Raw genomic sequence first — 14,890 nt, forward strand, 5'->3', positions numbered from 1 at the left:
GCTTTCAGTTAAGGAAAATGTCTATAGTTTGTATGATGCTTTTATATAAATAAATTATATAGCTGTGGCATATTCTGAATATCTGTATATAAAATTAAAACTTTCAAATTGATTTTAGTTTCTTTTAAAGACTTTGAGACTAAGAAAATTTCTGTATAATTTTAGTAAAGCTTTTCCTAGATGCTAATATCCATTTTTTTTAACTTTTACCTATTTACTGAAAGCAAAATATCATTCCACATTCACTGCCTTCTTTGTTGATTTCTTACATATATAAGAAAACATTTAAAAATTATCCCAACTGTTTGGACCAATTGGTTTCTTATGCAAGGTCTAGCTCTGTTTCTTTGCATTGATAATGGACCTCGGTTACTTACCTCATGAATTATGTGTTAGAGGATAACTTAAGTGGAGGATCTTGAGAGTCACAATGCAGAGTGAACATCTGTCTTCATACATTTTCATTTAGTTCCTAAAAAAGGTTGCTGCCCTTTCCATTTTTCTGGAGACCATTGTGGGGTTGAGAGGCCATACTATTCTAGTGAGCTAAATAGTAAAGATAGCTATTGTCAAAAGGATCGTCATGGCCCTTTACAACTCCTGGGAACAAGTTTAGCTTGATTTGACTATAAGCACAGTGAAGTAATGTTGTTCTTTTGTGTTAAAGCTTAACCTGCTCATTCCAGTTTTCAACTGGGTCTGTGTAAATGCAGTTGTGATTTACAAGGCTGTGTGGGATGAGCAGTTACGTCGTAAGGAATAAAGGAATAGCAGTAAGTTTCATAATTGCTCTCGGCTATCAGAAACCAAATTACAAAGTGCATTCTCCACCCAGTAGGAAACAAGAGACTGTTTGTCTTGCTGTAGAGTCCATTACTTAAGCACACTGTTTATAAGAGGACTGAGGCTGTGAGAATGAGGACATAATGCTCTATCTAACTTAACAGTGCTCATGTTGTATTACACAGGACTTAGGTTTTTCTCTAATCTTTTATCCTGCAAGGGGTATGGAAAGGATTGCCATGATAAGTGTGTGTATATTATGTTATGTGTGTATATGAAAGATAGATAGATAGATAGATAGATAGATAGATAGATAGATAGATAGGGACCTTTGGCCTGGGTGTATTTCCCCATGTCAGAAACAATCAGAAGTCATTAATCTATTGTTGCTGGTAGTTTACTGACCTAAGTGGAAAGAAACTACTTTATTAACCAAACTAATCATTATAATAAAACTTATTACTATGCGTTAGAAAGAGGAAAACATTAGAAGGAAACACATACTCCTTTTTCTCTCCAGAATAAAAATGCCAGGTTATGCAGGTTTATTCTTTTTTTGTCAGAGAAAAGCAATAGTAAGGTGCTCATTTTATGACTAAAGACAAATTTTAAATGGGAATGAGTGGATAGAGGAAATGAGTGGCATGAGAAAAGAATCTCTCAACTGTATGTGAAATAATTTTCTTATAATCAGTGTTTTTTAGAAGGCAGGCCCATTTTCACTATTATTTTTCCCTTGATATTAGTTTCTTTAAAAAATGTTTAATACCCTGGTCGGCTAGCTCAGTTGATTAGAGCATCATCCCGATGTACCAGGGTTGTGGATTCTATTAGTATACCTGGTCAGGGCACATACAAGAAACAACCAATGAATGCATAAATAAGTGGAACAACAAAGTGATGTTTCTCTCTCTCTCTCTCTGTCTCTCTCTCTCCCCAACTCCCTCTCTCTCCTCCCCCATTCCTCTCTTTCTCTCCATATTCAATAAATAAAAAAATTATGAAATACATACATATGTATGTCCACAAATATAGTTTATATATTAAATTTTCAAATAGGGTAAAGAGCTCTGCAGTATAGCTATGCCATTTTTGTAGTAATAGTTTGGCTATAGTTGATCAAAACTTTAGTCTCAGCCAAAGGAGTAGTTGTATCTCTTTTCCTGCTGCAATTTCTTTTTTCCTCTTGGGTATAATTCTGTCTTTTACATCCCAGTTAAAACTGTAAGAATGAAATCTCTTTAAACAGAAGTGAAGACTAGACTGGCCAGGGGTCGGGGCTTGAGGCTGGACATGAAAACACTCTGAACTGTCAGATTAATTCTTTACTCATAAAAATTACCTGGTAATTCACTCGAAACTCTGGGAATCCTTTTATGTAGACAACATGGTTATATTTCCCTTTCTGTTCCAGTATTTGTTTAAAAATCTATCTTTATTGTTGAAAGTATTACAGATGTTCCCTTTTCCTCCCATTGACCCCCTCCACCTGGGACCCCCACCCCCCACTATTTTCTGTGTCCATGGGTTATGCATATAAGTTCTTTGGTTAATCTCTTCCCTCTCCTCCAACCCCTCTTCCTTCTAAGATACATCATCAGTCTGTTCCATGCTTCCATGTCTCTGGATTCTGTTCCAGTCTTAACCTCAGTGTGCACTAAAGAGCCAAAGTTACAGACTGGTTTTGTTCTTTCTGTTCCTGTCTGTTCTTTCATGCCCACTAGGTTGTTTTTGTTTTCAGTTTCCTGTATGGCAGTTTTAGTGAAGCAGGTGACTATTGTGAAATAAGCTTCACCAGATTCTTACACTTCAGTTGCATAAACTTTCTTAAAATATCTAATTCTTTATTGCAGAGAAGGGAATAACTGATATCGTGTTGTTTCCTAGTGAACAGTGATTCAAGAAAATGAGTCATGACTCAGCAGTATGAATGTTTGTAGTTGTCTTTTTTTTTAATTGCTGATGGGGATTCGGTCTATCAAAATTCCACATTTAATTATGGGTATGATCTCAGCTTGGGTTTGGAAGCCTTAGGCATTGCCACTGAGAATACTTTCTTTGTACATACTTGACAAGTATGAGAGTCTTACTGAGTCAGTCATTAAAATTCAGATGAAAGTCTATCTTCTCGGGTGCCCTTCTCGCCCTTACTCAGACCTTACTATTCAGCTGAATTAGGAGCACCATGAACTTAACATGTGGAGAGGAAGTCAGCGAGGAGTTCTTATCAATAATTTGACTCCACATTTTTGTCATTCACTGGTTTATAGTATTTTATGAGTGAATGAATTGCTAAAACAGCAACTTGAAGTTAGTTTAGGTTAGTGCAGTCCTGTTCTTTGAGGAAGAAAACATTACCTGGTTCTATGCTCTTTCTTATGACAGACTTGAGAAAGTAAGAAACTTGAGCTGCCAGGATCAAGCAGGTGTCATTCAGGATCAGCTGTCACCTAGGATAGCCTGCCTTTTGGACAGGTTGCTAACTCCGATGTCTTGCATCTAATTCCAAAGATGATGGAGTATCTTTGAAGAACTTAACAGCTCTGTTGTGTAGTTAACTATTTATAGATATTACCTTTAGTTAATATGAAGACTAGAAAAAACTGGATATTCTTTACCTTCGTAATATTTGGGTTTGTAACTTTTCTTCTAAGTTATACTTCAAATGGGTTGTGTGTGGTTGATTTTATTTCTAGTCTCTTGAGTCATGAGAAGGTTAGAATGTTTGGGACCCTACATCAATAATCCTTTTTTCCAGGAACTCCTAGAATATAGTGTCAGGTAAATAAATTTATTTCATTTTTTTTTAAAAAAAGAATGATGTGTCAAAGTAAGTGGGGGGAAGAGCTACACACACAGACACACACACACCTGGCCTGTGTGATTACATAGAATTAGGTTTATTTAGTCAAAGGACAGGACAAGATGTAGTAAGTCTAATTAAGAGAGAAGGATAATCATATTTTGTGTACCAACAGCTTGTTGCAAAGAGCTCATTTCTAAGAGCTTGCTCAGTATGGTTATAAAATGCTTCTTATTAGGATTTTCTGCAAGTGTGAGAAACTAATTACTCAAAGACAGGGTAATAGATTGTTTTATTGCTTTTGCATATGGTAGGGGAATTACATAACAGTATTTGGTCCAATTTTTGTGAGTTTCTATTACACAGCTGAAATTTAAGGGTATTTTAATAAATCAAAATCTTTATCCATATAATTTGCTAACATACATGTTGAGATTTTCCTTGAAGCATTTTGCCTCCACTTGAAATTCACTGAAACGTCATGGTAGCTTCCTAAAATAATAAATGTCACCCCATTTTATGAGTACCATCATTTTACTTGTAAATATTTGCACAGATACAATTGCTAAAATTTTGAAATATATTTTTAGTGGTTTTATTTATTTCCTTGCCTTATAATGTAACACGCAGTAAATACTCGATTGATGATCAAATATTAAAGGTAAATTTTCTATTGGAGCCAGTGTCAACCCTTTTTAGTAACAAAACCAAAATGTGGTATAAAGAAGAAATCCTAGGAGTTTTTGGTATCATTACAAAGAATGAAACCAGTCTTCCACCCTAACCAGTTTGGCTCAGTGGATAGAGCGTCGGCCTGCGGACTGAAGGGTCCCAGGTTCAATTCCGGTCAAGGTCCTGTACCTTGGTTGCCGGCACATTCCCAGTAGCGGGTGTGCAGGAGGCAGCTGATCGATGTTCGATGTTTCTAACACTCTATCCCTCTTCCTTCCTCTCTGTAAAAAAAAAAATCAATAAAATATATTTTTTTTAAAAAAGAAAAGAAAACCAGTCTTCCTTGGAAACATTCTTTTAGCTCAGTGATGGTGAACCTTTTGAGCTCGGTGTGTCAGCATTTTGAAAAACCCTAACTTAACTCTGGTGCTGTGTCACATATAGAAATTTTTTGATATTTGCAACCATAGTAAAACAAAGACTTATATTTTTGATATTTATTTTATATATTTAAATGCCATTTAACAAAGAAAAATCAACCAAAAAAATGAGTTCGCGTGTCACCTCTGACACACGTGTCATAGGTTTGCCATCACTGTTTTAGCTTATATAAACTAAAACAGTGCTCTGCAGAGGAGTTTATCCTATATAATAAAAGGTGAATATGCAAATAGACTGAACGGTGGAACAACCGAACAACTGGTCGCTACCACCAGGGTGAACGGTGGAACAACCGAACAACTGGTCACTACCACCAGGGGGCGTGTGCGGAACATGGCAGGTGTTGTCCACAATGGGATGGTGGAGCAGGTGAGCGGGGTGCCAGACCAAGGCAGGATGCTGGTCGCTGTAATCGGGGCAAGCCTCTGGTAGTTACTGAACCTGCTGCCGGCGCCGGCCCTGCTCACACCCGCTGCCAGCACTGGAGCCACTGCTCACACCCACTGCCGGTGCCTGGTGCTGGTGCCTGGAGCCAGTCCCAATCGCTTGGCACTGTCAGTGGGTGCGAGTGGCAGCTGCTGGCCCCAGTCGCCCCTCAGGGCTTCTCCACCTCCCCCTGCTCCTGAGGGGAGATCGGGGCCGGCAGCCACCTCTCAAACCTGCTGCCAGCGACAGCCCTGCTTGCACCTGCTGCTGGTACCCGAGCCATCACTTGCACCCACAGCCAACACCGTAGCCACTGTTCACACCCACTGCCGGTGCCCGACGCCGGTCCTGATCACTCAGCACCATCAGAAGGTGCAAGCGCGGCTGCCAGCCCAATCGCCCCTGAGGGCTTCTCCACCTCCCCCTGCTCCTGAGGAGCGATCAGGGCAGCAGCTGCCACTCACATCCACTGATGGCGCCGGCCTTGCTTGCACCCATTGCTGGCACCGGCCCCAATCGCTCCATGCCTTCAGCGGGGGCTGGCGCCATCAGCACATGGGAGCAGCAGCGGAGGGAGCGGGGCTGCCTGCAGACAGGGGACCAGGGGCCGCAGTGGGAGGGGCCAGGCAGGGGCACAGAGGATGGCCTGAGACTCGCCCCTGTGCCTACTGCAGCCTTGCGGCCCACAGTTCCTTTCAAGGTGCACGAGTTTGTGCACTGGGCCCCTAGTTATAATATAAAAGGCAGAAAATTAGTGGAAGTATATCTAATTGTCAGTCCTTGATGACACCACGTTTTTTTTCAAGGTTTGGTTTTTTGGGGGTGGTTTATTTTATTTTTAAATGGCAATTTTTTTAAACCAGAAGTCAGGGTTTCCTCTGGTCCCTTTTTAAAAAAATCCAGCTAGTTATTTGCCTTTTTTTTTTCCAGAAGCATGTATTCATGTGAAGAAACTACAGAATGTTTCTGACAATGAAATTTTAATTAACAAGAAATAGTGAGCTTCAAGGGTGTGATGATTTTATTGCTATAAAGTACTGTGATTTATGACAGCTTCCCAGTAGGTTTCTCCCAGAGTCAGAAGTTATAAACCCATTTTCATTTTGCTTAGGTTTTGAATTAAATATTTAAAGGTAGACTTTTTCTTTCTCGTTTTCTCTTATCAAACCTATTACAAGAGAATAGAAGCTGTTTTAAGGCTCTTTATTTTTAGTCCAGATGTTGCTTATGTTATATTTTTCTCTGATAATCATCTGATGATAATCTGACAATCTGAAAAGAGGAAATTTTAAGTCTTAATATCCAATCATAATATGTAATGAACTTCTACACATCAATGGGAAAAAGGCAAGATTGAATGCCCATTTTACAAAAGAGGTGATCCGAATGGCCATTCAGTATGTGAAAAAGGTGCTCAGATTCATTAGTCATCAGAAAAATGCAAATTTAAACTAAAATGGAACTACACACCCAACAAGAATGTCTAAAATGAGGACAACAGAAATTACCAAATGTTGATAAGGATCTAGAACAAAAAGAATTTTTATTCACTGCTGATGGGATTATACATTTTTACAACCGTTTTAGAGAACTATTGGACAATATCTGCTAACACTAAACAGTGCTCTGTGACCCAGCAATTGCACTCCAATTTATGTACCCAATAGAAATGCATACATAGGTTTATCAAAAGAATTGTACAAAAGTGTTTATAACAGCTAAAAAAAATCGGAAACTACCCAAATGTTCATCAGCAATAGAATGGATGAATTTTGTTTCCTTACACAGTGGAATTCCATTCAGTATTGACAAAGAACAAACTACTGCTTCATGCCACAGAATGGATAAATCTCAAAAATGTATGTTGAATATGAAAGTTAGTCTCAAAAGACTATCTGCACAGTGTGATTCTGTTAGATACAATTCAAACTCATCTGATGTAATAGAAATCAACATAGTGATAATTCTGATAGGGTAATGACTGGAAAGGGTGTGTGAAGGATGCTTCTGGTTGCCGGTAATATTCTGTTCTGTTTTGTTTAATCCAGATGCTGGTTACTGGGGTGAGTTCCATCTGGATACATTTATAGTGGTATTCTTCAGTAGATCCCCACATCTCACCTGTTTTACTTACACTCGGTGTTTCCATGTTAGCATACTACATTAGTTTTCCACTGTTGTGTGACCACACACTTAGTGACTTACAGTAACACCCATTTATTATTTCACATTTTCCATAGATATGAAGCCCAGGCAGAGTGTAGCTGGTTGTCTGCTCAGAGTGTCAGAAGGTCAAAACCAAGGTATCATCCAGGCTGCCTTCTCATCTGGAGCTCAGACTCCTCTTGCAGTTGTAGTGTTGGGATCCCTGTGTGTTTTTTGTTGTTTGTTTGTTTGTTTGCTATCTATGAGCAGAGTTGTTCTCAGTTCCTAGAGATAGCCTTTGGCAGCCATTCCTGTAGCACTCTCAGAACATGGCATATTACTTCTTCAGAGCCAGTGAGAGAATCTTACACAATAGTGTATCATCACCTTTGTCATATAATGCAGCCTAATCAAGGGAGTGGCTATTCTATCGTATTATCAGGTCCTAGGCTCCATCTACACTCAAGGGTAGGGGATTATACAAGGATATGTACACCGACCCGTATCATAAACACCAAACCTTTGCACATGATTCTTAACTGTGCTCTCCCTTTTCCACCTCACAATTGAATGTAGACCATTTCCTTGAAGTTAATGATATTATAATTCTGGCATGGTTAGCAACTCTTATCTTTATATCAATTAAATTAATATTCGTTTTATGATGTCTCTGCTTTTCTGTGATATCAGAATTTATATTTTTGATCCACTACCCGCTTTTATTAAAATAATAGAAAACACAATAAAGTGTTTGTGTAAACAATGCTGAACAAGTCCTAATGCCAAATTTACTATTGATGAATACGTGATCCCACCTCATATTTATCATCAAATGATGAATGACAGTCCTGAATTAAAAAAAACAAAAAAACACCTGAATTAAAAGTTAAAGACCTACCCATTCTCAAGTTATTTTGCTGTCAAAGAATGATCTGAACTCTAAGGAGGCCCCTAGGCCCTTAAATATGTTGCATATCCTCATCATTGTGACAGTTTTCTGCCCATTTTCAAAACTGCCTTCCAATTACCAACCTTTCCAAATGCTTGTCATTTAATGCCTCATAGTTCTTGACAACCTGTGCCATTCTTCTTCCTCACATTTTTGTATGGAAGATATCTTTTCATTACGTTTATACCTGTAGATCCTTAAAGGATGTTTATTTCATTGTAGATTTATCTGTTTCCCTCTTATAAATAGTGTTTTTTGCTTTTGCCACTACTAACTTTGTGTTAAATATCTTCGTACATATATCTGTGTCCAGTTGTTTGTGCTGATATTTCTAGATTGGTTCCTAGAAATAGAATGGAAAGGTAGTTTGCATTTCATATTTTGATAGATTGTATTAAATGGCCTTGCATATTTGTTCAGGGTGTCTTTTTTGCTATTTGAAGCTTTAAATTTTTAGATTTTCCAGTCTTGCCTCTATTTTTCATTGTAGTTTCTGGCTTTTGTGCCATGCCTAGAAAGGCCTTTTTCAATTTGAGAGTAGGCCTTTTTTTTTTTTTTACATTTATTTTTGGTTTTATGAAATGAGATTCCCCCCATCTCTCCCCCTCTCCCCAGTTTTTTAGCCAATTGTCTCAATACCTTTTATTGAATTTTTTATTCTTTCCACACTGGTTTGAAAGCACCATTTATTATCAGCTAAAGTGTGTATATCTTCTTCTGGATTCTTTTTCTGTCCCAGAGACCTATTGTTTTATTCCTACATCAATATCACAATGACTTAATAACCACAGATTTTAATGCCTTCCTCTTTGATAAAGTAAATTCTCAAATTAGTTCTTTCTTTCAAAATATGTTTGGCTTTTTACTTATGCATTTACTTTTTGAAATAAGCTGTAGAATCAAGTTGTCCTCCACCCCTTTTTACATATTATATGTTTTAAATAATCATATATTAGGAATGCCTCTTATAACATTAACATCCCTGTTATTTGGGGGCTTTGCATGTCCAAAGTATTGCTTCCTAAATCCAAATGAATGAAAATTCAGGCTAGCTTCATTAGTTTCTTCAGCTCTAATAATTATGCTAACGTTTCTGGCAAGTGAAAACAATGTGGGAGTGTATTCATTGTTATATGATTTATATGTAAGTGGTTTGAGGTTTTTATACACATTTACATATTTAGGGTACTATTTAAAGTTCTGAGCTATAGATTTAATAGAATTTAACTATATTCCTATTACAGTTAAATATATCCTCAGCAAAATATAAGGAAAAGTTATAGTCTGACATATACTTTAAGCTTCTTTGAGACAAAGGTTGTACATGATTCAAAAGAATATCAAGATGGAAATGCATTCACTTTACTTGAGCTTTAATTCCTTTTTGAAAACTAGTTATTCCTTCTTCCAATTCTTTGGAATACAGTATATTGAATGTTAATAAGTTCAATAGTAATCCTTCAGCAATTTAATAGACATTTTAATATAATATAGACTATTACTTTGAATTACACTTGCAATCAGTACTTCTGATTTCTCAGTCAGCATTGCTTGAAGACATTTTGTTTTTCAAATAAAGGACTTTGTATGATATTGAAGTAGTATTTATATAGTGTAGTATTTATATAGTGGACTTTACATGTAGTGGCATATTTAATTTTATCCTTAAAATATCAGCCACCATGTTAAATTTCTTGACTTTGATAATTGTTCTTGGTTATATGAGGCTGTCCTTTGTTTTAAAAAATATACTCTGAAAGCTGTTGGCAGTAATGGGCATAATGTCTTTCTCAAATGGTTTAGAAAAAATGCATATATATATTTAATAACTAGCGGCCTGGTGCACGAATTTGTGCATGGGTGGGATCTGGCTGGCCAGCCCCGATCAGGACTAATCAGGCCAGGCTGGCTGAGGGGTGGGGCCCGCAGCTGGTTGGCCAGCTGGCCCCACCCCCTGGTTGAACTCCCCTTTGAACTTCCAGTTGAGGGGACAATTTGCATATTAGCCTTCTATTATATAGGATAGTATACACAGAGAGGAAGGTAGCAAAATGTAAACAGCTGGTGAATCTGGTTAAAGGGCGTGTGTGAGTGTTTGTGTGTGTATATGTGTGTGTGTGTGTGTGTGTGTGTGTGTGAGTGTGTGAGTTCTGTGTACTTTTCTTTACCTTTATGATAAGTTTGAAACTATAAAAATATAAAATTACCCCCGTCCCCCCAAAATCTTCACCAACTTTACTATCATTAGTTATCGATTTAGGAAAGGGTCTATTGTCACATTTCACCTGCCTTTGTTCATTCCTAAGTATCTAGTATTGATTTGTTCCTGTGTGCAAAAATAATAGAGCAGGAGAAAAGAAACTGAGTCAGTAGTTTTCATTTCTTCAAAAAGGGTGGAAATACCTGATGAATTAGGAGGAAAATGTGGTGCTTGTAAAATAGGAAAATAACTCTCTTCTGTTGTAGATTTAAAAATTCTACAGATTAAAGGCAGACTATTTATTACATCTTATTTGGATAACCTGTTAAAGTGTAAGGTTTTCATATGAATATGTGTACATGAATGTTCATATGCAGCATTATTCATAATATTAAAAAGTGGAAACAACCCAGATGTCTATCAGTGGAATAGTATTCAGCCATAAAAAATGAATGAAGTACAGATATATGCTACAACATGGATAAAACTAAATGTGGTACAAAAGGCCACATGTTATATGATTTCGATTATATGAAATGTCCAGAATAGGCAAATTCATAGATTAGTAGTTGCTAGAGGCTTGGATGTTGGGAGGAATGGAGAGTAACTGCTAATGGGTGCTAGGTTTCTTTTTGAGGTGATAAGAATGTTCTGGAATCAATTTATAATGATGGTTGCACAACTATGTGAATATATTTAAAACCATTTTAAGAGAATGAATTTTATGCCTGGCTGGCATGGCTCAGTGGTTGAGCATCAACTTATGAACCAGAAGGTCATGGTTCGATTCCTGGTCAGGGCACATGCTCGGGATGCGGGCTCCATCCCCAGTGTAGAGCGTGCGGGAGGTGGCTGATCAATGATTCTCTCTCATCATTGATCTTTCTGTCTCTCTCTCCCTTTTCCCTTCCTTTCTGAAATCAATAAAAATATATTTTTAAAAAGAATGAATTTTATGATATGTGAATTATATTTTAATAATAATAAAAGCGTAATATGCTAATTAGACTGGATGTCCTTCCGGACAAAGCCGGGGCTGTGAGGGAAGCCCGGGTCCTGGGTGCCTGCCAGCGGCCGGAGGGAAGCCTGGGTCCTGGGTGCCAGAGGGATGCCGGTGCCGGCAGCTGGGGGAAGTAAGGCCTACTCTTGCATGAATTTTGTGCATCGAGCCTCTACTATTTTAATAAAGCTCTTATATAAAGAAAAAGTAAGGCCTAACAGATCACTCTTGTCTCAAGACTTGCCACCTAATTAAGGAGGCAAAGACCTGATAACTTTACATGGTTTGTCTTCCTATTATCTTACAGACCTCATCTCCTTTTATTTTTCCTCTGGCTCATATCAACCTACCTGCACTGGACCTGACTATTGCTGCTTCTAGGCCTTTTTATTGTGTTTGTTTCTTTTTCTTCCTAAGAACCCAGAAACCCTTTACTCAAAAGTTAATCTCTCAGAGATGCCTTTCCTGTCTGCCCTCTAAGATTGTAGACCTCTCCAACATTACCTATCCCTCTTCCTTGCTTTACTCTTCTCCTCAACACAATTCACCATCTAACACAATATACATTTTACATTTTTATCTTGTATTTTGTTTATCTCTTCCCTCTAGAATATATGCTCTATGAGGGCAGAGATTTTGTCCCTTCTTCACAACTATATTCCAGGGCTTAGAACAATGCTTGACACCTTTTGACTCTTAAGTTGTCAAATGAGTAAATCTGAATGTATAAGTACAGGCAGTTATAACAAAAATCAGAAATATTAAGCATAATCTAGAACTTTTTCTTGGGTCCTTCATAGCTCTGTTTATAAAAAGCAGATGTATGGTACTGGATTATCTTGATGATATTTTTCTGCTTATTCTGCCCTGTCTGTGGTATAATAAATAAAATATTTATTTTATTATATCCATAACCAAATTTTGTTTTGGTGGTTGATTTTCAGACTATTGGTATGGATCCTCCCATCATGAATATATGGGGTTCTTTAGCATTAGTCTACCTTTGGTATATAGAATCACAATTTTACTTTAACTAATATATCATTCAATAAACATTTCTAATCATCTACCAGGTACTAGGCATTAAAACATTTTTTAAATTAGTAAAACACAATTTTTGCCTTCTATAGGCACAAGATATAGTGGAGGAAATCACTTGGAAACAAATAATTTCAATAAACTAATGGTAATAACAAAGAAAGTTTGAGTGAGAAAACCATTAGCTCTATCGTAAGGTGTCAGGGAAGACTGGAGAGCTACTATTTGAGCTGAGTCTCAATGGATCAATGTGATATCAGGTATATACAGTAGAAAGAATGATATCTCACAGGAGATGCCAAGGTCAATAAAAAAATTTTAGCACCTACTATGGCCATATAGTGCTCTATACCAATGAATGAAAAGGCTAAGTTTTTTCTGCTCTTCTGTAGATTACTTTTAGTGCAACATGCCAAGGCATGCATGGCTGAGCCAAGGGGAGTCTGGGGGCTTCTCCCTAGAGAGAAGCAGTAGCCACATCACATCAAGAAGTTTGAACTTGATGCTCTCTAGACCATTGGTTTCAGCCTGGAAGCTACGCAGATACTATGTGTCATAAAGTTATTTATTACAAAGGGATTATCTACTAGCTCAAGCTTAGGTGCTAAGCAAGCATAGCCTGTGAATTTTTGTATTTATCACACCTTTTCAATTGTATGTAGTTATTTTGAGTAATAAAAGATTTATTTAAACATAATGAATTCATAAAAACTTTTTTTAACATTTTCTGTTTTCTCAATCAGTTGGTGCTGTTACTACAACTGCTTTTAAGTCACTGTCAAAATGACTAATCTTAAAAAGAGATCCTAAAATATTCAGCCTGATACCTCCTGCCAGTGTTGAAGCTGTTCATACTTTTAAAGCAGTCAAAACTTCAGTAAATATTTATTGAACTCTTTCTAAGTGCCAGGCACTGCTCTAGCCACAGGGTTACAAAGATTAACAAACAACTGTCTACTGTGTCCTCAGGGAGCTTACAGTCAAAATGAGCAGAGTCCAGATGAAGAAGAGTAAAGTGAGCATGGAGAGAAGGATGTGAATTCAGGCTCTATTGAGATAGTAACTCTTAAGCAGTGAGAATTCTCTCACTTAAGGTAGGCTACTAGAATAGAAAGAGCAGGTTATTGCGAACAAAGGCAATGTTTTGCGAATGCAAAAAATACCCTACCTTTTTTGTTGTTTGTTGAATTTCATAGAGGAAGGGAGGGAGAGAGATAGAAACATCAATAATGAGAGAGAATCATTGATTGGCTGCCTCCTGCATGCCCCACACTGGGTATCCAGCTGCAACCCAGAGCTTATACCCTGACCAGGAATCGAACTGTGACCTCCTGGTTTATAGGGCAATGCTCAATCATTGAGCCACACTGGCCGGGCAACACCCTATCTTTTTAAGAGTGTTTTCTTATAGCAACAAACCTGATCAATCTCCAGAGAACAGGGATATGAGTGATCTATGTGTCTCTGAAAATACCTCTTCTGCTTGAGTTTTCTCTGCCTATTAATTAGGTGTAAGCATATGAAATAGCCTTAAACTATGTAAATACATAATGTAAATCATATTAAAAATCTGTCTTGTTCTGATTGCTTCACAATGACAGTGTGTGACGGATTGAAGGACAGTCATATGCTTCACTGGTGGATCTCTGAACCTTCAGCCCAGCAAGTCTACTTTTCTTACTTTCAGATTTCAGCTTTCTCTCCCTCCCCCTCCCCCTTCTTTCCCTCTCCCTCCTCTCCCTCCCCCTCCCCCCTCTCCCCTTCCCTCCCTTCCTTCTTTCTTTCCTCCCTCCCTCTTTTCTTTCTCGCTAAGAAAGACAGAGCTATTGACTAGAAGCCCATAGTTGCCCCTAAGTTCCGACCACCGGCTCGAATTCTTATGAAGTGGACTTGTAATATCCTTAATGTTGCTGCTGGCAGTCAGTTACAGATTCCATTATTGTCGATCAATGCAGTCGCCATGCGAGGTGGGGGGAGGAATGGAGGAGGAGGAGAAGAAAGGAGGGATGAGAGCTTCCTATTCACAGATTTATCAACCTGCCTCGGCTTGCAGGAAATCTCCGTAAAGGGGGCTGGGATGCTGTTGAAATAGCTAACGCAGGAAGGGGTTAGGAGGCTGCAGTTCTCTCCACTGACTGACTGAAAGGAAATTCGAAAACCTTTCTTCTCAGAACAAAACAAAATGCTGAATTTGTTCTTTTGCCTTTGTTTTTGTTTGATGATATGCTTTACTTAACTGATTAGCTATTGTGCTGTCCAGTTATCTAAGCTGCTCTAGTGTAGGAACCTGTTTCTTTTTCTTTGAGTGTCTTTATTCTTTATTTTCCTTTGCTTTCTCCTGTCATTGAACACAAATCATTATTCAATTTTATGCCTGCTTTCTCTTTCCGACTCGAGCTTAACACCCAGAGACAGACAAACCTCTCTCTTCTC

At 37.9% G+C, this 14,890-nt stretch overlaps 1 protein-coding gene across 6 annotated transcripts in view; it reads left to right on the forward strand.

Annotated features, from left to right (window-relative positions):
* Positions 1-14,890, forward strand: part of RASAL2 (RAS protein activator like 2) — a 233,474-nt gene that overhangs the window by 139,905 nt on the left and 78,679 nt on the right. For 2 of the 6 annotated variants that reach the window (XM_023753965.1, XM_023753966.1), the window contains exon 4: positions 7,366-7,428. The exons of the other annotated variants lie outside the window; for them this stretch is intronic. In XM_023753965.1, the coding sequence (XP_023609733.1) occupies positions 7,366-7,428 (63 nt within the window). The remainder of the gene's footprint in view (positions 1-7,365; positions 7,429-14,890) is intronic. 6 annotated transcript variants of the gene reach the window in all.

Source organism: Myotis lucifugus, unplaced genomic scaffold, assembly GCF_000147115.1.
Source record: "Myotis lucifugus unplaced genomic scaffold, Myoluc2.0 scaffold_54, whole genome shotgun sequence".
In the NCBI taxonomy this organism is placed as follows: domain Eukaryota; kingdom Metazoa; phylum Chordata; class Mammalia; order Chiroptera; family Vespertilionidae; genus Myotis; species Myotis lucifugus.